At 36.5% G+C, this 24,348-nt stretch overlaps 5 protein-coding genes across 5 annotated transcripts; 3 read left to right on the forward strand and 2 right to left on the reverse strand. All coding sequences in view use genetic code 12, as the record gives it.

The window, feature by feature from the left end:
• Positions 1-3,840: 3,840 nt before the first annotated feature.
• Positions 3,841-5,751, reverse strand: CAT2 (Carnitine O-acetyltransferase mitochondrial; the record flags this gene model as incomplete). The annotated part of the gene is made up of 1 exon (XM_001524330.1): positions 3,841-5,751. One exon carries the CDS (start codon positions 5,749-5,751, stop codon positions 3,841-3,843), a length of 1,911 nt encoding a protein of 636 aa, XP_001524380.2.
• Positions 5,752-8,214: 2,463 nt separating this feature from the next.
• Positions 8,215-9,964, forward strand: HSX11 (Ceramide glucosyltransferase; the record flags this gene model as incomplete). Its single annotated transcript, XM_061119516.1, has 2 exons — positions 8,215-8,223; positions 8,378-9,964. 2 exons carry the CDS (start codon positions 8,215-8,217, stop codon positions 9,962-9,964), a joined length of 1,596 nt encoding a protein of 531 aa, XP_060975499.1.
• Positions 9,965-13,030: 3,066 nt separating this feature from the next.
• RGA2 (Rho-type gtpase-activating protein) lies at positions 13,031-17,281 on the forward strand (the record flags this gene model as incomplete). The annotated part of the gene is made up of 1 exon (XM_001524332.1): positions 13,031-17,281. The coding sequence occupies one exon, from the start codon at positions 13,031-13,033 to the stop codon at positions 17,279-17,281; it is 4,251 nt and encodes a 1,416-aa protein (XP_001524382.2).
• Positions 17,282-17,570: 289 nt separating this feature from the next.
• PVL30_004075 (uncharacterized protein) lies at positions 17,571-17,810 on the reverse strand (the record flags this gene model as incomplete). The annotated part of the gene is made up of 1 exon (XM_001524333.1): positions 17,571-17,810. One exon carries the CDS (start codon positions 17,808-17,810, stop codon positions 17,571-17,573), a length of 240 nt encoding a protein of 79 aa, XP_001524383.2.
• Positions 17,811-19,581: 1,771 nt separating this feature from the next.
• Positions 19,582-23,955, forward strand: PVL30_004076 (uncharacterized protein; the record flags this gene model as incomplete). The annotated part of the gene is made up of 1 exon (XM_001524335.2): positions 19,582-23,955. One exon carries the CDS (start codon positions 19,582-19,584, stop codon positions 23,953-23,955), a length of 4,374 nt encoding a protein of 1,457 aa, XP_001524385.2.
• Between the last annotated feature and the right edge of the window lie 393 nt (positions 23,956-24,348).

The following is a 24,348-nucleotide window of genomic DNA, read 5'->3' on the forward strand; positions in this document are numbered from 1 at the left end:
ATACTGGGAAAATAAAAACTAAAAAAATAATAAAATAAAATAATAAAAAAATAAAAAAATATAAATCAACAAATCACTAAACAAGGTTCAAAATCAACAAATCAAAATCAGAACCTAAATCAAATTGTTTCTTTCTATAAGCTACAAGAGCATATCATTTAATGTACTGTGCACAGTACGTTGTGCATGATGTATTTGGATAAGACCATGTTTGAATGCTTATTCCAACAGAATATGGTTAGTCCCCTTTTGAGACAGTTGTTTTCATTTTGCCCTGATAGATGAAATGATTGCATTTCATGGAGCAAATGATGGGCTACGCCTTTGCTAGAGAGAAAGACAGAGAGAGAGCAAAGTATGTAGATCAGCCACCTTCATGTGAAGTCAACTTATTCTATATTAGTCTATTTTTACCATTGTTATAATGTTTGCAAAGTAAATTGATATTAGTAGCCGTTTAAACTGAATGGTGTTATACCAACCTTTTTCTTCTATGTAGTTTTTGTTTTTTGCTCTTGCTCTTGCTCTTGTTCCTGTTGCTCTTTTATTTCATCTATTCATTATTTTGACGAGGTTGGAATTTTGTTTATTATTGGCACAACCTCCCTATTTAAGTCTATGATTAATCCGAATGGTCGTCAACACAATATATACTCTTCATATCTTGTGTTTTAATAACATACATTCCCTATATTCTCATTAAAACATTTCTAACTCTTTGTTTTTTGTTTATGTTTTAGTTTTTGTTTTATGTTGAGGTAATGGAGAAGTAAAAGGACAAGTCACATAACCATATCTCTCTATAAACAAAAGCTTGTGAAATAGAAAATAGGTTTGAAAAACACAAAAAAAAAAGGGCATAAGCATAAAAAACAAAACCCCTTCCTTTATCCTCCAATCCATTTACACATTTTACACGCAATGCTGTGCCATCAGAGCTAAAAGAAATAATAATAATAAAGAGTCAACCTTTGTTCCTGCTCTATACTGTTCTCTCTCTCTATCTTATTCTTCCCACTTTCCTTTAATTGGATTTGCCATCTCATCCTTTGGCAAATAGGTTCCAACTATTGGAAGAACAAGACAAGACATAGTCTAGTGTAGCAACATTCTGGTCCTCCAGAAGAAGGGGTGGGCAGCAATTATGGAGTGAAACAGCCAAGAAGTGAGAACAAATATTAGTTAAACTCGCCCTCCATTCACCTCTGTTTTCCTCCGACCAACCCCCCAACCCCCTACCCCTTCCCCACCTTTTTTATTATTTCAACTCCATAAGTCGACCCAAATTGAAGAAACAAAACAAACACAAACACAAACAAAACAGTTTTGCTCTTGCATAGCTTTGCTTATACTCCCTAACGTATTGGATATATGATCCTATTCCTGTATACTCACTTTAAAACCACCACTTTTTTTTGCCATGTGAAAATTTTTTATTTCGAAATTTGAAAGAAAAAGAGAAAAAGAGAGAGAAAAAAAAACCACCTAGCGAAATTTGCACATTATAGAATAGGATGAGATGGGTTATAGAGATGCCAAAGAGAACATAAAACAAAGAAAAAAAGGTAGAATATAGCAGCACTTTAATAAAGGTCAGATTAAATCACCAGAAGCTTTGCAAAGTAAAAATGAAAGACATATTGGATATTACAATATTTGCAATTTTTGTCAACTTGTTTGCTTGTTAACTCTCTAAACAGAATACTATCCTGCTTGCCACCTCGATTCATTTTAATCATCTTCTCTCTTGCTCCTTTTTCTTTCCTCCACTTCTTCTCCTCCCCCACCCCCCCTTTCGCATTTACACTGTATTTCTCGGAAATAGTTTCTTTTTTGCTTACCACCTACAACAGCATTATTCTTATCTTTATACTCATACTTCTCTCTCTCTCTATCTCTCTCTCTTTCTGATAATACATATCCTCTTTCTCGCTCTTTGCCCCCTTTTCCTCTCATCCACTCCCTTTCTCCCTCCCCCCTTTCAATATCTTATCTTGATCGACTGAACCAACATTCCCTATTCACAACTTCTCTCTTCATTATATCCATATGAACACCACAGGCGAGTAGATTGGCAAAATGGTGGTTAAGGTGGGTCACGTATTTTTTGAAAAGAACATTGTCGTCAAGACGAACCTTCCTTCCCCCCCCTCCCCCTCCAATTCGTATTTCTCATAACTTTGTGGATTCTGATGTGCACATCAATTTGCACATTCATCACCATGCAACACAAAATGAATAAAATAAAAAAATAAAAAAATAAAAAAATAAAAGCAAATCAAACAACCGGTTGTGCAGATCGGGATATTTGATTCTGTAAGGGCCTCGGATTTGAGAACTTTTCTATTTTTGTGAATTCAAGACTGGTAACTTTTCACTAGGATAGAATGGTCAATAACTTTCACTTGTCTTGATAAAAAATTGCTTTGCATTGCTTGTATATTACAAATCTCAGTGCAACATACTCTTTGTAAAATTCAACAGAAACGAGAAATGGTGAAAAGAAAGAAAGGGAAGGTATAGATTCAAACAAACAAACAAACAGACAGTTTGCTCAACCATTCAACGATTGTATTGCGTTTTTTTGGTACAAATAAGATCTTGAACAGTGCCCTCGAGACTTTCTTGATTGTTTTGTAAACAAAGCTAAAAACGGTAAATAGTCCAACGTCAATATCCATCGTCTAATTCACTTTGATTTCGAGTTGCATCCCCAATTACAAACAAAAAGACTAAAAGTGGAAGTAAAACAAACAAATATAAATAAATGAATTTTCCATCGTCTAATTCAACAAAGAAAAGAAAAACTAAAGAAGTCATTTTTAATAATTTCCAGAAAAAAAAAAAGAACACACATACACATACATACACACTAGCAGCAGCAATAGTAATGGCAAATGGAGGGGATGGAGTAGTGGAGTGTAAAGTTGCACATACCCTGTAAAGAATTGGAATGTTCTACAAAGGTCCGATTGTTTAACACACACCAATTATGAAAGACGCATGGAATGCACTTAAACACTTTTAAAGGAACAAACCAAATACCTCTTACAGGTGAAATCATAAACAAAATTTTGATGTATATCCAAAATACGCACAAAAAAAGAAAACAGCAACAACAATGAAAGGAAAAAAGACAAAACAAAATACTTCATAAATTGATCAGAATGAGAAAAGGCTGATAAATTGTATAATCAATTATTGATATGGTTTTAATGGTTTTCTATTTTAATTCTTTTCATTTTTTTTTGTTGAAAAACAGAAAAGGCGAAGGTGTGAAGGTGCGAAGGTGAAGATGGAAGCGAAGAACATGGAGGGAAAAAAGGGTTTACTAATAAGGTATTGTTTACAGATTGATTTGCATACTTTCCCAAAAACAATAGAAATCAAAAACATTCACTCACAAGAATGTGTTTAACTTCCGTTATAATACTTTGAAGCTTTTCGATAGTTTGTTTTTCAGTCATACTGGGCAAAAGTATAGAAGTATTGAATACATGAAGGCTTCGCTTGAACTCTTGGTGTAACAATTAATGCAGGGTCCACTCTCATCAATACAAGCGCTACCGTAATTCTACCTTCTACCTCACACTTCATAACAATTCCATTACTTATATCTACAAAAGAAAGAAAGACAAAAAGACAAAAAAAAAAACAAAGATCTGTGTCAAGAGCATATTTTCTATCACTATATAAAAATAAATACTTTCAATCTTCAATAATTGACTTTTTTGTAAACCTTTAGGACCAACTGTGCTTTCACCTCAATTTTGTTTCATTTCTTTTTTTTTCCAATGCTTTGTCCTCGGGTTCTTGTTTTACACAAACTTAAAGGCTCCATTACAATTTAGCCTTGTCACCCAACAATCCTTTAACCAATACATCTTGCATTTGGTTAGCACTGTCAACAAGGAACCACTTCAACTGGTCGGATTTCAATCCATTGCCTCTCTTACAAGAAATATGGACATGGATCCAATCATTATTGATCAAATATGCCAATCCAAATCCATCATCAATAACTTGAGACCAGCCCCAGGATTGGAAAAACTCAGATGGAACTTGCGATGAAGAAATGTACCATGTTTGTGAGTAGGCAAAGATTGGATCTTGGAAAATCTCAGGAACTGGCTCACCAGGCTTCAACATGGATTTCAAACCAAAGAGATGACGGTCAACACCTTTACCATCAGCAGCAGCAGACAAGTATGCAACATGTTGCTTAGTAGCAGCCTGGAAAGTTGCAACCTTATCTTCAATAGATGAGTTAGGATCAGTCCATGTCTCAACAAACTTCTTTGACTCGTTGGAAACAGTTCTTCCAGTCTCAGTTCTACCCTTGAGGAATTTTCTTGTAGCAGCAGACTCATAAGTTGGTCTAACTTTACCAGTCAACTTGTAGTAAGCCAATTGCATCAACATCTGCACGTATGCATCTGGTGAACACTTAAACTTCTTAATCAAACCTTTACCATAGCCATAGTGTTGGAAAATCTCTTCATCGTGCGCAGCAATGGTCTCGTCAAATTTAACAATCGCAGAGGCAATGTTGGCTCTCGTTGTGGGGTTAATGTCAAAGGACAACTTATCAGCAGGACCAACCTTTGGAGCAACAGAACCAATCTCAGCAATCAACTCTTCTGGCTTGGTCTCACTGATTTGCTTCAAAATAGTATTATTCATTTGCACTGTTGGTGTAGCATCCATTCTCGAGTGCTCACCAAGGAATCCAGAGTTACCATTGGCACTAACGAAAAACTCCAATGGTTTATCAAACCATCTATTTTGGCCATTTCCGTGCCAGCAGTTTTTGGACTTTTCTTCAATGGTGATTGGGGTGTTTTCATCAAGACAAATGACAAATGTAGATGCAAAGATATCAGTCAATGAGGCTTCATTGATTGGCGACTTTAACAAATTCTGATAAGCGCTCAACCATTCGTCTCTATTCAACGAAGTCAATGCACCCAAAGCAATACCCTGTTGACTTGGGTCATTCTTAACTTGCTGCAAGTAGCTATAAATTTCTCCTTTACTCAATCTTTGACCAGATTCATTGTGGGTTGGAACCTTATAAAAGTTATTCTTGTAAATAACAATAAAGAATCTGTTCGAGTCAACATCATAATGTTGAGTCACGTCTGATCCTGGTGCGGGGACTCTAGAGTTGTTGAACATGTACTTAAACGCATTCATACAGAATGGGTTACCCTTGATAACTTCTGGTTCCAAAACCTCGGTTTGCACCTTCTCAGCAAACTCAATAGTATAGTAAGCAATTAAGGTAGCCTTCAATAATTGGTCCTCGCCAATAATGTTTCTTACATCCTTGTGCGAAAAAAAGTACGAGACAAAGGGAACAACTGGATCTCTATAGGACATGTATGCATAATCGTCCCAAAATTCAGCTAACCAGTTATCCTTACCCTTGGCAAAAGCATTTAATCTTTGTTGCAACTCTTCGCCAACACCGCCTGGCTGTATAAACTCCTCAACTTTTGCCTTTGAAGCAGCCAACTGCTGTGGGTTTAAAAATGGTTCAATGGTCTTGATATACTTTGAGGCAGTTTCTTGTAATTCAGGAACTGGCAACTTTGGTAGCTGAGACTGCAATTTGTAGGTCTCGCCTCTAGCGGACAGCGACGATAATGGTTTCGTTTGTTGTAAAATAGGCATAACAATGGATTTGATCTGTTGTGATTTACTTAAATGTGTCGATATTTGTGCCTTTGTAAAGCCAAGCTTCAACATTTGGTATAAGAATGGAGGATATAAGAACTATCTAGCTTGTGTCCAGATAGATAATACCTTCAACTTTGGAAAAAAAAAAAAAAGGAAGATGTGGGGATATAAATTCTCTGTGAAGAAAAAAAAATTGGAGAAAGTGAACTTTATCTTTTAATTTTGATTGAATCGTTTTCAGTTTATGTTTTTTTTTTCAATTTGAGGAATTGGAGGGAGTATTTATGTTGGATACCTTTAGTGTGTTTTTCCTCTTGACCAATTTTTTTTTTTCTTTCTTTTGTTCTACAAAATGAAAGTATATCATTAGTGGTAGATAGAAGTTGGCCACTGGTTTTGTGTCGCTAGTCTCCATCCTTTATTTTAACACGCACAAAAGTTCTTCTGAATTTTGTGGGGTGGGGTGGGTTCTGTATACTATCTATTGCGGTGTGGGTGCGTTCTAATAATCTGTGTTTTGCACGACCATCGAGGAAAGACCGAAACCGAGGACTAATCAATCTGGTATTATTATTTATATATTTTTTTTTCACTATTAATATTAATATTATTATTATTAATGATTTTTTTTTGGTTTTTTTTGGGCTGTTCACTTTCTTTTTTTTTATTAATGTTGGATTTGGCTTTGGCTAAGCGGAACAAACCGTGCTATACAATACTATACAATATAATACAATACAGTACAATACACTGCAATACAATGTGCTCAACACAAGATACAGCACACACTTTCTCACAGCGCTTAGGCTCCTATTCTCACGCCCCTAGGAGAAATGCGCTTAGAAGGGATGATAACAACAAGGTGGAAATCCCACGGATATACTTGCGGCAAGCCCAAATATATATATATATATACAGACACACACAGACACAGAGGCACAATCATACACATGGACCACCACAATTTCTGGACAAATAACATCCTTAAGCTTTCATTGTTGATGTAGTCATGCAACTTCATGTACACTTTAACACCTGTGAGTGTGGGTAAATGTATAGAATTTTATTAAAAAGGGGGGAAACTGATAATGCTTGTTATTGGTGTATCGGTCTAGTCTAGTCTAGTCTAGACCAAACACTACGTATCAAATCACCAATTGTGTGGGTGGGGAGAGAGAATCCTCTTTCTTGATCAAACTCTACCAGCAACAATCTATTCTCATATGATTTCTGTACCCATATAATCGGAACACGAACAAAGTAGAATAATAATGGTAATAGCCAAACCACAGTTCTATACCCATTTATAAATAATTACATTCAGCTGATATATTTTTTTTCCAATCTATTTTGCTAAAGTTTTGGTTTTGCCCTTTTTCTGTTTTATTTTTTATTTTTTTTTTTTTGTTTCAATATGGTTTAAAAAATATCTTTTTTTGGTTTGGAGTCGGAAAATAAATTAACATCAAAAGTCCGCAAATAATAATTAAGTAGATAAAGAGATGAAAAAGAGAGGAAAGGAAAAGCTGGGGGAAAGTAACCTTATAGTGCTGTTCCACTAAAAATTAATTAATACTTCTGATCTTGTTAGTTTTGTAAAACAGTAATGTTGATTCAATGCGATTTGATAGATGGTGAAAACAAATTTGGTTGGTAAGAGTAGAAATCCAAGTTTACTATTATGTGTCATAGTCTCGACTTTTCTTTGTTTGATAATAAATAAATATTCTGTAACAGTATACCTAGCAGTTACTGGTCTTGATCACGTGATATAACAACAACTTACGTTAACCATAAGATCTAATATGATCAACCTTTATTTTAATTTTTTGATTCTCATCAGTAAGATTAAATGAGCAGAAATTAACCTGTGATGATTCTAAAGCGAAAACAAACAACATCATAAACAACAACAACAACAACAACTTGCCACCAAAAAGTTGAAATGGACACGTCTTACCAGCATGGTATGTCTTGTTTGAAATTGTATTCTATTTTAAAGCTTTTCAGCATATTAACCTCTGCTCCTGTAAAGAAGTTGCAAAAATATCGGCACTAACCGCGTCCATATTATCGCAGAACTGAGTATCATCGGCACGAAAAAAATATAAAACAAAAAAAAAAATAAACATCCACAACATTTTGTAACCTTTCCAAATTCTCAAATTCTCATCACCATTGAGCTACCACATGATGTGATAGTAGACAGATCTCAAAGAGAAATACAAACTCAAAATAGAAAAAAGAAAATAGAGAGAGAGAGAGAGAGAGTACAAAATAAAAAAACAGACAAAAAAAAAGAAGAAAACTTAACCGGAGTGACGTAAAACGCGAAGGTTTGACTTTAATTTGTTAACGCACAACTCTGTTGCATATATTTCCCTCGGAAAAGGAAGTGGGCTTTAATTTTCCCTTTTAATCTGAAATTTTTCATGAGATGGGTCTCAGTTTAATCCAATTACAACCTTAAAGAAACAGTCTAACCTTATTGAATCATAGCTTGTGGGAACCATACTAAATGGAGGAACTATCATGGCTGCGGTATCTCACGGGGATATTTTTCCTTCTATGGTACCTTGTGATCCTCATTGTAGCATATACCGGTTTTTGCGAAATCCTCCTAAAATTCAGATCCAGAAAAGTGCTTGCACCACCAATAGATTTACAAACAAATAAATATCTAAGTAGAAGCAAGACCAAGAGCAAGATAGTGGAAGAAGCAGAAGCACAAGCAGAAGAAGCAGAAGCAGAAGAAGACGGGAAAGATATAAACAGTAACGACACAGATTTGCTCACTTGTGAAGGAGTTACAATCATTAGACCTATCAAAGGTATCGACCCCGAGCTTGGTTCTTGTCTAGAATCATCGTTTGTGCAAAACTACCCTTTCTCTAAGCTTCAAATTCTATTCTGCGTCGATAACCCCAATGATCCTAGTTTGCCCATCATTCGCAAATTGATTAGGAGATACCCTACGATTGATGCCGAGATTCTAATAAGTGAAAACTATAATGCACAGGCACAGGTTAGCCAAGATCACTTTGGCCCCAATCCCAAAGTAAACAATCTTGCTAAAGGGTTCCTCAAGGCAAAATATGATATCTTGTGGGTGATGGATAGTAATGTATGGGCTAGTTCGAATATCCTCAAGAATTCGGTCATTACCTTAAATTCAAATTTGAATAATGGGAGAAAAGTTAGCGATCAGCGACCAGTGAAATTGGTCCATCATGTTCCACTAGCAGTGTGCACCGATTCTAATACAGATGAAAGTGGTGATTTTTTGGCCTTGGACGAGTTGGAGAATAGAGTTACGCCGACTGCATCGGACGAGGAGTCTGAAACTCCACAAAATGTTTCCTACTTGACAAATCGGAAACCAACACCACCGCCATCTTCACCTTCACTAGCGCCACCATCTTCTTCTAGCTCCAAACCTTCAAAATTTTATTCGAGAGCAAAAAAACTTGGCGCTAAATTAGATGAGATGTTTCTCCATACTTCTCATTCCAAATTCTATGTCTCGTTAAACAACTTGTCGATAGCACCTTGTGTCAATGGTAAATCCAACATCTATAGGAAATCAGATCTTGACCAATCTGTGAAACTTATACCATATAAGGATTCCGAGTTTTTTAGAGACCCAAAAGTGAAACGCGACGCTTATGAATATACGTCAAGCGCAATTTCCGGTAACTCGATCAAATTTTTTGCACGATATATTGGCGAGGATAACATGATTGGTATTGCATTATGGGAGAACTGTAATGGAAGAACTGGTCTCACGGGTGACATTGTTGTCCAACCATTGAACCCAGAGAACAATAGCATACGCGATTATATTCAACGACGCGTGCGCTGGCTCAGAGTAAGGAAGTATATGGTGCTCTTAGCTACATTGATTGAGCCAACTACAGAGTCGCTTGTGTGCGGAGTATATGGGACCTACGCCGTTTCGACACTTTTCTTACATCAATGGTTTTCTATCAAATGGTTTATGATGCATATGATTATATGGTTATTAACTGATTATGTCCAATATAATGTGTTGATGTCGCATGTCAAGGACTCGAGTAATAACAATATCGCATATTTGCCACAATGGATGAACAGAGTAGGTTTTGCAAAACAGGCGCGAGGTTTTGCATCATGGCTCTATGTTTGGTGTTTGCGGGAAATGTTGGCGTTGCCCATTTGGGCCATTGCAATGATTGGACACGAGATTGATTGGAGAGGAGCACCTTTTAGGATTAAAAAGGATTTAACTGCAGAGGAGCTCTAGACTTCTGGTGTATTGGGTAATCTTTGTAAGTTTTGGTAAAACTTTTGCATGTACAAATTTAAATAAAAGTTGGAGGAATGGAAATACTAGTATTCCTCTTTAATTTCTCTCTTTTTGTTTTTCCTTTTTTTTTAAAAAAAAACAAAAACTTTCGACTACTTTTTCATATGAATCAAGCAATATGTGGTTTGGTTCTATTCAATTAAAATATGGTTGTAGATATATATAGGTGTATATATATATATATGGCACGTGACATATTGATTTTACCTCTTTTTTTCTCTTTTCTCCTCTTTTGTCATTTTCCACTATTTATTTTCTTTTTGTTCTTTTATATTTCCTCAATGAGTCTAAAAAATGGTTTGATGCACGTGTGATGATATTACATGCAAATATATACTTTAGAATGACTTCTTTCTCTTTCTCTTTCTCTTGCTTTTGGTTTCCCTTTTTTGTCATTACTAAGTCCAATTTGAAATACTTCATTGCCAAGTTTTTCAATAATGTCCGGTTGTTTCCCACTTTTCCCTCCTCCCTCTCCTCCCCCTGAGCTCGTCTTTTCCATTTCCTACGTCATAGATAGGGGCTTATTTCCATCATTTTTTTTTTTCTCGTTAGCTATGAAACGTGACCTCCCTTATGTGTTATAAATATTTGGAAGCATAGTACAAGCTCATTACTGGGAAAAGTTCACTCGCGTGATCTTGCAGAATAATGTTCTAGTTTTCTAGCTCCAGTATATTTTTATTTTCTCGTGTTGGTAGTAGAGAGTACTTTGCACGATATACCACCCCTTTCGCGTCTTACCCTCGCTATACTCCCTCACCCTCTCTCCCATTGCCTCTCTGCTTCAAGCGCACTGCACAGCACAGCACTGCACCGCTTCGCATATTATTTTTCTTAATTTTTTTTATTTAATTTTTATTTAATTTTACTTTTTCAACTCTAAGTGTCCATTTCGTAGTATTGAAGAAGGGGATTGAGATACTAGAAGAGAAATTAAAGAGCGGAAATAAGCATTTACTCTGGATTATATATACTATGGTCATTAACGTATCTCAAGAAGAAGACATTGAATTGAATTGTAGTGTATGCAATGTGGATTATAGGGTACTAGATGTAATTGCACACGTGACTCATTTGTGCTAGTACAAACGAGGTATAAACACAAGTACACAAACACACACACACAAAAACACAGACACATTGACAGTAATTTGGTTTCCCTCTTTCTTTTTCGTTATAGTTGTCTTTGTCTATGTCTGTTCCCGAATTGAAAGTAGTTATTAGCATTAATGGTATCAGTATGTTTAAGGGTAGCTCACACAAATTGAAAAAAAAAGAGAAAAAGAGAAAAGACTGTTGGTATTATTATAATAATTTATTTTTAAAATTAATTATTCTTATTATTATTATTATTATTTTTTTTTTTTTCTTCTTCTTTCTTTCGTTCGTTCGTGTAATTTATTTTTGTTGTTGGTAAATATCTGTATTTCTGGTAGTGCACTTTTGTGTGTACGTGTGTGAAAAATAACACAAGAAGAGAGAGAGAGAAACAAAGGGAAAGTATACTTGACAAGTAGTGAGAATAGGTTTCACTCTGGTATGAGAAAGGGGGTGGGGGTCGGGGAAGTGTAAGAAAAAGAAGAGAATGATATAGGAAAAGGACAATGTGAGTTGAGGAGGGAATCTAGAAAAACAAAACAAAAAAAAAAGGAATGTGTATCAGATTTAAGTCGCTTTAATTGCTCGAAGATATGGACTTGGAGGGTTGAACTAATGATACACTTGATTTGAAATGGGGAAAAGAGTAGGGATTATGTATTGGTCCTAGTTGTTCTAGTTGTTCTAGTAGTAATGTATGGGTTAGTAGTTACTATACAAATTATTATAGTAGACAAGAATTAAACTGCGTTGGAAATAAGACAATCATATCCGTACACCTCTTTACGTATATACATATATGGAAGTATTAACGGAATAGGCAAAATGTATTTTGTTGTGTGGAAGGCATTCTTGGTTGATTACAATTTTATATTTTTAGAAATGCCCTTTTGTTCCTTTTTGAATTATCCATATAAATTACATATTGATGTATACTGTAATAAATGAAATAAAATGAAATAAAATAAAATAAAATAAATTTTAATTTGTTTTTTTTTAATTTTTTTCTGTCCTGAATATTCTCGATTTCCAAAATAAATAATGTAAAGGAAGAGCACTCAAAAGCTTAGGGAAACTTGATTTATATTGTACTCGAGATTTACAACCAAAATTACTGTCCAAAATCACACATTGTTTCTTTCCCAACATACATCCCTAACCTTTGACCACCCTTCTTCCATCTTTCTATTCATATACACATAATTTTTTTTTTTGTTTTTGTTTTTCTTTCTATCTTTCTTATTACTCCTTTATTTCTTTGCTTTCGAATCTAAGAGAGTTTACTCAAATCTCCCATTTCTTAGAGACATTTCTACACTACACCTCGATTAGTCAAAAACTGAAAGCGAGTACTGAATCCGTCCGCCCCTCCTTTTCACCTGCCTTTAGAAGCTACACGACAGGGAAAACCCATTACGTTCGTTTCCCCATACAGAAAACATCAAAGACAATAAGCATACATAGGAACCCGTTAGAGCTGGCTATCCATTTGCTCAATCATTAAAGAAGAGAGAGTTGCTTATAAACTCTTATACCAATACTTTAGAGAAAATACATACACACACCTCCAAACACATATACATATATATATATATATATATATATATAAATATCCAAAAACAACCACTACCGCTATTTTGCTCATCTACATACCTAAGTACACAGCCCGCGTCTCATCTGTCTTTCCCCCACCCCCATTATTTGCGTCACTATTGAGCTTTAGAGTTTATCATTTTGTTGATCATTACTAAACTGTAAAACAAATTCAACTCAACATAGTAACTATAGAACACGCGTTACAGATACATTTGCATTTAGAAATAGCTTGACTTCACATATTTCAGATATATATATATACCCCCCGCCCACGTTTCCACACTTCTTCTCTTACCACAATACCAAATGTCACAAGTGTTACCAAAATCAGCGTCGAGATCAAGCATATACCCACAACCTCATCACTCATCATCATCATCACTGCCACCACAACCACCACCACCACCACCAACTGATGCAGAAAACTTACCTTCCATTTCATCTCCTGACACATCCAGACTGAGGGAAGTTTGCAAGAAATGTAGCAATTTAATTAGCGAAGGACATGCATATGAATTAGGCGAAGATAGATGGCACATTGACTGCTTTAATTGCTCAAAATGCAACACTTCATTGGGCTGCAACTCAAACTTTCTAGTGTTGGGTAATGGGAACTTGATCTGCTCCAATTGCTCATACAATTGTAAACAATGCGGTCGCAAGATTGACGATTTGGCAATCTTGACAGGAGACCAGGCCTATTGCTCCAATTGTTTCAAATGCAGATCCTGTAAAAACAAGATTGAAGACTTGAGATATGCGAGAACATCAAAAGGTTTATTTTGTATGGACTGCCACGAAAAGTTGATGGCGAAGAAGAAGAAATATGATGCACGAAAGAAACATTTGGCATTATTACAGCAAAAACAGAAACAGTTGGAAAAGGAAAAAGATGCCAGAGAACTGCAAATCTTGGAGGAACATAAACGACTCAGTGCCAATAGCTCAAGAAACAGTTTGATTCAATCCTATATGTTGCAAAACTATAATGACTCAACAACCAGTTTTTACAAACAAGAAAATGGCTCAACAAACTCAGTAACCTCGCACAAGAATAAGTCATTACCGGTTCCACCAACCACTTCTTCAAGGTCACCCAAAACCATGGAGTCGCCAAATAATAACAGCGACAAAAACATGGAGAATAATAGCGACAAAAACAATACCAATAGTAATAGTGAAAGTAGTCTTCAGCAGCCATCATATTTACAATCTAGCTATCATTCACAAGAAACTATCTTGAAGCTGCTGCCGAATACCAATTATGTGCTTGAAGCGCCAAAAAGAAAATTACCTCCCGTTGATAACGATTTCTCTATAGAGGAAGTGCAAAACTCATCTGATTCTGAAAACGAAGACAAGCAAACCCCAACTGGTAATATGAGTGCCACATTGAGGAACAGAAGCTCAAACTCAAGACCCACAACAAGTCAATCAACACCATTGACTACCGCAGATTATGAAGATGAATTCAAAACCCCAAATATGGATAGTAGTCTGTCAGACCGCGATCAAAAGCTCTACTTGGACATTGTTACTACTCCCTCGGAAGAAGTCACTTCAAGTTCTAATCAGTTGAAGCCTGCTGCTGATGTTATTCCCAGAAAGGGCTCAAAATCATCTTACTCATCGGAGAAAATTGAAACTCAAAGCCAAAGTAGTCTGAACCAGGGTAGACCCCAGCTTGAAAGTCTGAACCTGAACCTGAATCTGAACCTGAACCTGAACCTTGCGGTTGAAACTAGAGGCAAGAATCTTTTACTCTTTTCGCCGAACCAATTTCACGATAACGAGTTTCATAATACTACAATTAGATCTCCCATGGTTGATTCTCCAGGTACTTTACTAAGTCGAAACTCAAGTATCCATGGCAATGACAACACAAAACTTCAAGCTTTAAACTTTGAAGAGTCAAGACCTGTGAGTACTTCACCATTTGCAAAAGCGAATAGACAAGCAAGAGTAGTAGAGACAAATGACGAGATTTCCACTGATATAATTGCTGGCGATGATGAGATTATTCCTCAGGTGATCTCGACACCTAGGTCAAAGTCGAAACCGGAAAATACAATTCAACTATCATCTCCACCACCCAAAGTACCACTTCCTAGTACTCCTGTGAGAAGGAAAGAAGTTGCACCAGCCAGTAATCGACCCAAGTTTGAAGAATCTGCACATCAAGGGTTGGGATTGGAAGGGGTCAAATATGGTGGACACGATCATGAGAATGAGGGTAGCGAAGGCATAGCTATAAAGAAACCTCGAGACAAAGATCTTGATGATAGTGATAACCGCGGCAGCAATAAGTATAAAGAAATTGCACAAACGCATCCTGGACAAATCTACGACCAACAGCAACAACAACAACAACAACAACAACAACAACAACAACAACAACAACCTCATCATCATCGTAACTATAGCGGCAGCAATACTCCAATTGTGCAAACTCCAAGTAGTTTGAATATGGGTCTGCAAAGAATTATCAAGAATGCAACGCCTTCCGTAACTAACTTGGAGAACCTGCCAACACCTGATGGTGAACATCTTCATCAGTCACAACAAGAACAACAACAACAACAACAACAGCAACAACAGGCTAAAGAGTCGTCAGTCTCGCGTACAACGTCAATTATTCGAAACTTGAAACATAAGAGATCGACGTCAGGAAATAGTCTGACTAAATTTGGATTTTTCAAATCACCTAGAGAAGAATCACTCAAGTCGCAAGGAGGACATGTTCGTCGCACCTCAGATGCCTCAGTCGCTAGTAATGTTTTTAATAATTATTTTAATCCCGCAACTTTCAATAATAATGGACATTCGCCAAATAGTCATGTTAGACTGACTTCGGATTCTACAACGATGTTTGCTTCTGAGAATGACTTTTTTGATGTCAAACTGTTAAAGCAAGAGCTTTCGAAACTTTCGAGTGAAAAATTTATAATGGACCAGGAATTTAAAAAACTCAAGAATGAGAAACTGAAATTAACGGACCAGCTCAAATCCATACAGTCGCAAATTACCATGGAGTCGATAAGATACGATAATTTGGTAACAGAAATCAAAGATTTGGAAGAACATAAACTAAAACTTGTGGATGATACTAAAAACTTGGAAGAATGTAAATTGAAATTAGTGGATGAAAATAAAGAATTGCTGGCACAGGGTAGAGCATTGGAATCTGCCAATTCCGAGAGATCAGTTAGCAATGATTCCATTTCCTATGATTCAACAACCATAACTAACTCTAGCAGTATGTCGTCAACATCACCTTTAAAAGGTGCATTACATCCACAACAGCACCACCACCACCACCACTCCCATCAACAACATCACCATCCACAACAACAACAACTGCTGCAACAACAACAGCAGCAACAACAACAGCAGCAACAATACAACCCTCAACGCGAGCTCAGGAATCCTGTGCAACAGAATCAACAACATCTTCAAAACGCTCATCGAAATTCGTTCTATCAACAAAACATCCCTCAGGAATCTCCACAGAAACCAAGCCAACTCAATGGGCAACCTGATCAAAATGCTCAAGCACAAGAGATGCAACCACCTCCTGTTGAAGAGGAACAAACACATAAGGCAACCCGTTTAAAGTTCTGGAGACGTCCAAAGAACACCACTCCTCAAGTTGTTACAACAAACAGTACAGACAATAACCTGAACAATCTGAATAACATGAACAATTCAAACAATCAGTCTCGTATTCCTAATAGTTTTTCGTCACAAGCGTTGCGTATTCCATTGAATGGATTAAATTACAATAATGCATCTGGTCAAGCATATGGCAATAGTAAGTTTTCGAAGTCAACATCTTCAAACATATTGGATACATTATTGAATGGCGGAGGAAGTGATAGTAACAACAACAACAACAACAATAACAACCACAATTCCAATAATGGCAAGGATGGACATGTCCCGCCATTATTCAACTCCTCGATACAAAGCCGTGCTCAATTTGAAAATAGTTCAATACCATTTATAATAACGAGATGTTTGAAGGAAGTTGAAGATAGAGGTATGGATTTTGAAGGTATATACCGTGTATCTGGTGGTAATTCTGCTGTTGTTGCTATTGAAAACGCGTTTTCCAATCTCCACACCCAGTCTGCTAATTTGGACGAAAAGCAATTGAATAAACTAGAGAGTTTACTTTCCGATGGCGATATTCATGCTGTTACCACAGCGCTCAAGAGGTATTTGAGAAAATTACCAGACCCGGTAGTGCCATATGCATTGTATGACGAGTTTATCAATATTGGACAATCTTCACCAGATGCGAGGTTACCAGAGCTTACGCAATTTTTGAGAAAACTTCCTCCTGCGAATCAATCAACACTCAGAGAGTTGTGTGCACATTTACAAAAAGTCAACGATATGAATCACTTAAATAGAATGGGGTTCAAGAACCTCAGTGTGGTTTTCGCGCCAACTTTAGCAAGAGACGAATCAGGAGAGCGCGAGATGACTGATATGGGACATAGAAATGATTTGACAGAATTGTTGTTGCGTGAGCTGAACCAGATATTTACTTGATTAATTTATGAGAAGAATCTTATTTGTTCCTTTTTCTTTTTTAGTTTTTCTTATATACATTTTTTTTTCCATGACTGTTCTTAATTTACATATATTCTATAGTCTAAACATTGAATGATTTAAATAGAATTGGCATTAATCCTTCACATCCTGTTTTTTAAAATGAAAAAAGAATAAAAAATAAAAATTAATTAATTAATTAAGGAAACAAGATTCATTGAATATGACCTGAACGTGCAAATGTGATATTAGCAATAATATAAAATCAATCACCTTATCTTGTAATAACTCAATGAATATCCTTGATTTGAGGGTTCAGAAACATCTCCAATTTGCGATTGCCCGTACGCAACAAATGTTCAATCGTGCTAAATTGTTTCTTCGGTAGATGCAAGTACTTGTGAAACTCTTCTCGTAAATAGTTTCTCCAATGATGTTGTGTTGCTCTTGGCTTTGTATATGTCACTTTCATGCATTGCTTATATAGCGATAACACATCTCGTTGTAGTCCCGATAATCTTCGTGCCATTTCTTTTTCTAAACTTCTCTTGATTTAAAACAGTTAAAATTTGGTTTCCTTTTTTTCTTTTCTTTTCAATTTACCTTATTTCGGCAACACTTATTAGCAATTTAAGGTTGACTCTTGATTTGTGGAGAAGGATGATGGACTATGGATTATGAAAGAATGTGCTATTAACCAATGTCGCAAATTCTTTACATACTTGTCGCAAAATATTTTTTAATAGAATAAACGACTATAGCAAGACACCACACAATAGAAAAGAAAAGAGAAGAAAAAAAGAAAGATCAAAGAAGAAATTTTACAAAATGAGAGTTGAAGTAACCATGCACGTGACATTGCAAATGCGATAGTGGATTGATAAAATACAACAGTATCTTCCGAGGTCAAATTCAAATGGTTTATAACAAGGAACTACTACTTTACAAAGAACTACTTAATGATATAAGGAGAAAAAAGAAAGAGAGAGAGTACAGATGTAATTGTAATAAAGAGATTTGTTACATAGAAAGGTATAAAGTAATCTATAGCAGTTGTCTGGAACAAAATGGCATATGTCATGCTCATTAGGTGATGTCATGTAGAAGAAAGAGTATAAAACTGCTTTCCCAATGTAAAAGGGGAAAGTCCGACAGAATGGAATCACAATGAAGTTCATTGTTAGGTGGTTATATTAAGAACCTACAGAGATTATTCCTAGAATAACTTTGGTGGTGATATTGTTTACCCCACCTGAGCTACATAGGTTGGTCGACTTTCCTTCTTTTATTTTTGCTAAATTTTTCTTTGATCTTCGCATTGTTGCCTAAAGACTTCGATTGTAGGAAACGGAGATCTGGGGATAGCACTGTGGAGGTATGGATGGTGGAGAGTTAGAGGAAACAGAAAACGTTTTAAAATCTCTTTGTATTTGAAAGAGATGGTAGAAGGTGATACGAGGCAGGAAAATGCTGGGGAGAAGAAGGAGAGGGGGGTGAGGAGGGTAAAGTGCAAGAGTAAATCTGGCAAATGTAAAGAAGAAAGATATTAATGCAAGATCCTGGTAGTAAATCATAGGATAAGTGCCAACGAAATACCTAAAAAAGAACAAAAGTGAGAAAGGAAAACATTCTCTTTTTACCTTCAAAACTTCCTTGTTTCTTCTCCCATGCATTTCTTTTATAAGGATAAGAGAAAACTCATCCTTAATTTTTCTTTCGTTCTTTCGTTCTTTCGTTCTTTCTTTCTTTCTTTCTTTCTTTCTTTCTTCCTTTTTCTATTTCTCATATTTTTATTTCCTTTCCACCTGATTTTGAGGAAATTTTTGACTCATCGATTTAATCGATTTCAGTGCATTCTTTACGACAATGCGAAAAAGGAACAAAAAAGAGAGAAAGTTTGGGGGGGGGGGGGGGGGGGAGGAAAGAAAAATTTGGAGGTTCAAATCAAGATATCAAGGTTGGAGAAAGAAGAACATAGGATTGGTTGGATGTGAGTATGGCATGGACAACAGCTTCCCTTTTCCATGGATTCTTTTCCTCTTTCCCCATTTTTTGATTCTTTTGCCCTTTTTTTTTCACTCTCCTCACTATTTTTTACACATTTCGTCATTCTCAGACTTTGACCAATGTAGTATATTGGTTTAAGCCTTGTATTCTCTACGAAAGAGATATCTCATGAGTGATACAACAACAACTACAATAATAGTAATAAGGTCGTTCCTTTCTTTTTCTTTTCTTTCTTTTCTTTTTCTATTCCTTTTTCTTCCAAGTTATCTTGAAATCCTTGTTGAGTTTGTTAAATGTCGACGTATGAAACCACAACTGATAACTACAATGAGCAATATAGTTCAGGCAATATAATTCAAGGCGATATCGACTTCAACCTTTACTCTGATTCCGAACCTCACTTCCGCGGGGATTCCATCTCTAATGTGATGAATGATGTAAAAAATGATAGCGGGGAAAAAGATGGTTTTGGTGTTAGTGGGGGTGGAGGTGGTGGTGGTGGTGGTACTGCTGGAGACATTGATCTCAGGGGAACGAAATTTCAAAGTCAGGTAATTTACAACCAACAAAAATTACATCATTCGCATTTTATATGCCAACATCACCAACATCGTCGACTGTACATTGCACATATAGATCGAGAGCGAAAGTACAAAGTACACACACATCACGCAAACCATCTTTTAAATACACCTCCTCTTTACAAGATCAAGACCTTTGATAGGCCAAGTAGTACTGATTACTCGCTGATTGGAAACCACAACGCCATTATCGACCTTGACCTCGATTTCGACATTGACATCGATTTAATAACCAACAACAAGGATAAAAATCACCGCAAGTATCACAACGGCAACATCGTTCTTCCCGCCACAACATCCACCAACACTACAGTTTTGCCATCGCAAATGGCAAACACCATGCGTAAGAACGTGTTCCAGCATACAAAAACACCTACGCCTTCTGCATACGAAGTACCTTCGTCGCCCAATATCCATAATGCATTGCATCTAAGCACAACCAACCAAAATCATTCTGATCTGTCTGATCTGTGTCCGCCCGATTCACGACCAGAAATTTTATCTTCAACTAATCCATCTACCTTACAAACACCACAAAGGCAACAAATGTCGTCGCAACAACAGCAACAACAACAGCAGCAACGACCATATTCCTCGCAAACTCAACAACAACAACAACAGCAACAGCAGCAGCAGCAACAACAACAGCAATCACAAGATCAGCCATCACTACAACAAAGAACTATGTCGGATGAGGAACAACAACTAGCCACCAAACTTAAAGAGACATACAAGAATATCGTCAACTATGAGGAAGTAGTACAGAAAAATTGCATAGAAATTACAATTAAAATTAACCAGATTACAACAAACCCAAATCCTAGTTTGGTATATGGATCGCAAGTTGTTAATCAAAACATTGCCAACTCGCTTACATCAAACTCTTCACTCGCATCAAACTCTACTAGAACATCAGAATTGCTGAATGATTTATGGACAGTGTACCATCACAATGTTGCCTTGTTGGATAACTATTACGACTTTCTTATCACCTCACTCAAGCCATCCTCTAATCAAACACAATTTAAAACAGGAAAGAATATTGTTGAACTATACAAGATCCCAAGGAGAATGTGGGTGTACGGAATAGTTGGGTTTCTTGAAGTTTTGAAAAACATTATGGGGATTTTCCAAGACCATGAGATTTGCTCATGCTTTATATCACACTGTTTCAACATTATATCGAACCTCACGGATCCGATTTTGGAGATGGAAGGATGGTGGGCAGAAAAGTTGGGTGACTTGTCTCGAATGGCAATTGCCTTGTACTCGACAAAGTCGATTGATTGGAAGATTAGTGCCGAATACTGGTATTCGGTATCAATGAGGACTCTTTACGGACATGGGAAGATATACTACCACATGTGTACTGTTCAGCAAGATAATTTAGATGCGCTTGTGAACATTAGTAAATCTGTTGCGTGTCGAGACCCATTTGTACCCACCCAGCACTACTTGCGATTGGTTGTTGAAAACATTTGCACCCAAAGGAACATTCTATCATTATTAGAGTTACCAATTATAGATTTCATCAAGATTCATAAGGTCTTACTTAGTATATACAATGGACGCAATAGTGAAGGCACGTCAGTTGAGAATATTCACGACTCTCAACTACAATATGGCATTGACTTGGTCACGAGGTACGGCTTAACATTTGGTTCTGACTCTAATGGATACAATTTTTTCACAAGAGAAATGTACTCTGCTTCTGGTGCTAATATTAATGTCGGTGCTACTCTGGGTGGAATAGACCCGCATAATCCATATTATCAGAAATTACCACAGCATCTTGCACACACAACGTCCTTGGGTGTAGGAGGTGTTGGCAGTAGTGGTGTTGGAGGTATAGGAGGTGCTGGAGGTTTAGGAGGGATTGGAGCACCACCTGCAATGATGGCACCCAGTGCTTCCAATACATTGGAAAAGATGAACTTTTGGTTCAACAAGGGTTCATTGTTTGCATTATCCAACATCAATCATCTCATTGGGTTTGGTGATGCAAAGAATCCATTTGCCAAATTGTTTGAATTGCCAGAGGCACTTAAGGAAAGAAAAGATAAGAAAGATCGGAAACGCAAAACCAGAAGCGTTTCCCAATCAGAAGAAGCAATGCTATCCAATCTTGGCTCTACTAGTGGCATTGATGGACAATCAATCACTGCTTCCCAGTTGCATATTCACGATTGGTTCCATAGTTTGCAATACATCAACAAGTCAGTTTTGGAGTTATCGATGAGGATTTTGAATCATTATTTGGTTGGGCCTAAGCAAGCATCAACAAGCCACGTTATTGTATGGCTTTACTTTCTAATCAGTTTGGGTGAGGCAACTAAGAAATATACAATTGCCCAGCCAATGATTCAATGGTTATTGAAGACATTGTTTCCTTGGGAATCACTCATCAATTATTTAAACTCATTACTTGCATTTATCAAGAATAGCCCCAAGCTATGCGCGTTGTACACGCACTACCTTCAGTTGCCGTATGTATCATGGTTTTGCGAAAATGAGTTTTTGCCTGAAGTTTGGAAGTGTTGGGGTACTTTGTGGTTTGACTTTATCAACGTTAAAAGCGATTATACAGATTTAGAAGAGGCGGGATTGAAAAACAATAATATATTTGATTATCCTATATGTGGAACTTACCCAGTGGTGAATATGCCTTCGGATAATTATAATGAAAAGTCAAAAAATAAGCTTGAAACTGATAATGATGAGAGGATTGTACGTATCACTCTTTTGGCGAGAACTATTGCTGATGATTATGGTTTTGGCTTAGTGCGTGCCAATAGTGAGTTTAAGTTTGACGAGCAAGTTTACATGAAGCCACTGAATGACTCTTTTGCTGATAGTTTTGTTACTGATGTGAGGTTTACGCAGAATGGGTTTATGCAACCAATTTCAGCGGAGAATTTAACAATGTATGCAAACAATACTTTGACTTCGCTTCAAAAAGATGAATTGTGGTTTGGTGGATTGGATAGTCATTTATATGAAGATGAGAATTTGGAGCTTGAAGACGACATTATCGAGGACGGTCTTGAGGGGGTAGAGGATGATGAAATCATTCCTTATGAGGATGAATATGGTAATATCTCATCACTGAACCAACAGCCTTTCCAACCTCAGCTGCTGTACCATAACCATCAGAGTCAAAATCAAAATCAGAGTCAGAGTCAAAGTCAAAGTCAAAGTCAGAGCCAGAGTCAGAATCACACTAATCAGGGTCCTCACCACCACCGTGGCAGCAGTGCAATTGGTGTGGCGGTGAATGATTTCTACAATGATAGCTTCATTGGTACGCCAACAGATCCACTTGGTAATCTTAACAATGATGAGATTGAAGGCAATTTCGGTGACAAGATTGATAGCAATATTACATATATAACGCTTGACACTAATATTTGGTTGAAGCATTGTGGAAGAATATTCAAGTGTGTTCGAAATGGAGTGATCAAGATTACGATTCCATTAATTGTGTTTCAAGAATTACGTGCATTGAGAAAATCTGCTGAGGCGACGATTGCCGATGCAGCCACGAGATCTGTTATCATTATTCGTGAACTTTATTTGACAAGAGAGATTGTTCCTTTGCGATTTGACGGGACGGTGGCGCTGGACATTAATGAAACTATTGAGTTTGAGAACAACTCCAACTGGAGGACAAATGTTGACGAAACGATTTTGCATGCGGTAAATGAGTATGATGACTTGGGAAAAAGAACCATGAAAGGTCTTAATTTGAAACTTTCGCCATTCACTCGAAAAACAATTGGTTCGCATGCAAACACAAGTGCAAACTCGAGCAGGTCGTTTGCACAGTACATTGGGGGTGAGCCATATAGTATACACGATGGTTATAATAACTATCTGCACTCGAGCTTCAAAAGCGAAAGTAACAATCAATTTAATGAACCGCCAGTACTTAACTCGCGCATGGCAAAATTATTCAAGTATTGTATATTGGTTACTGATGACCGAAATATGAGGTTGAGAGCAAAGACTATTGGATTGACATCATTTCAGAGTAAATGGTTGTTTAGTCAATTGGAAACGGTGTTTTCGGATAGATGTATAGATTGAAGGAAGAAATAGTAATAATACAAAATATAAAGATCATTTGACCATCGATGCCAAATATTTTTTGGAAACTAAAACAAACTAAATAATATAAAAACAAAAAATTAAAAAAAAAAAAGAGAAAAGAAATCGGAAAGCAAAGAGGTGATAAAATACTGAATTTGTGTATATTTGAAGTATTGGCCAGGCTCCACCTACGCAATGTTTGGTGAAGAAATATTTATTTGCACCATCCAAAAATTTCTCCTGTTTTTTTCTTTTTTCTTTTTTTGGTTTTTGGCTTTTCTTTTAGCTCTTGTAAGCGATTTAGGTTTTTTGATTTAGTGAGATTTGTTATCTTGATTATATCAATTCTATTTTCTCTTGTTTCTTGTTTCTCCGAAGCTATTAATTCTG

This window comes from Lodderomyces elongisporus, chromosome 5 (assembly GCF_030384665.1).
Source record: "Lodderomyces elongisporus chromosome 5, complete sequence".
NCBI classification, from domain to species: Eukaryota; Fungi; Ascomycota; class Pichiomycetes; order Serinales; family Debaryomycetaceae; genus Lodderomyces; species Lodderomyces elongisporus.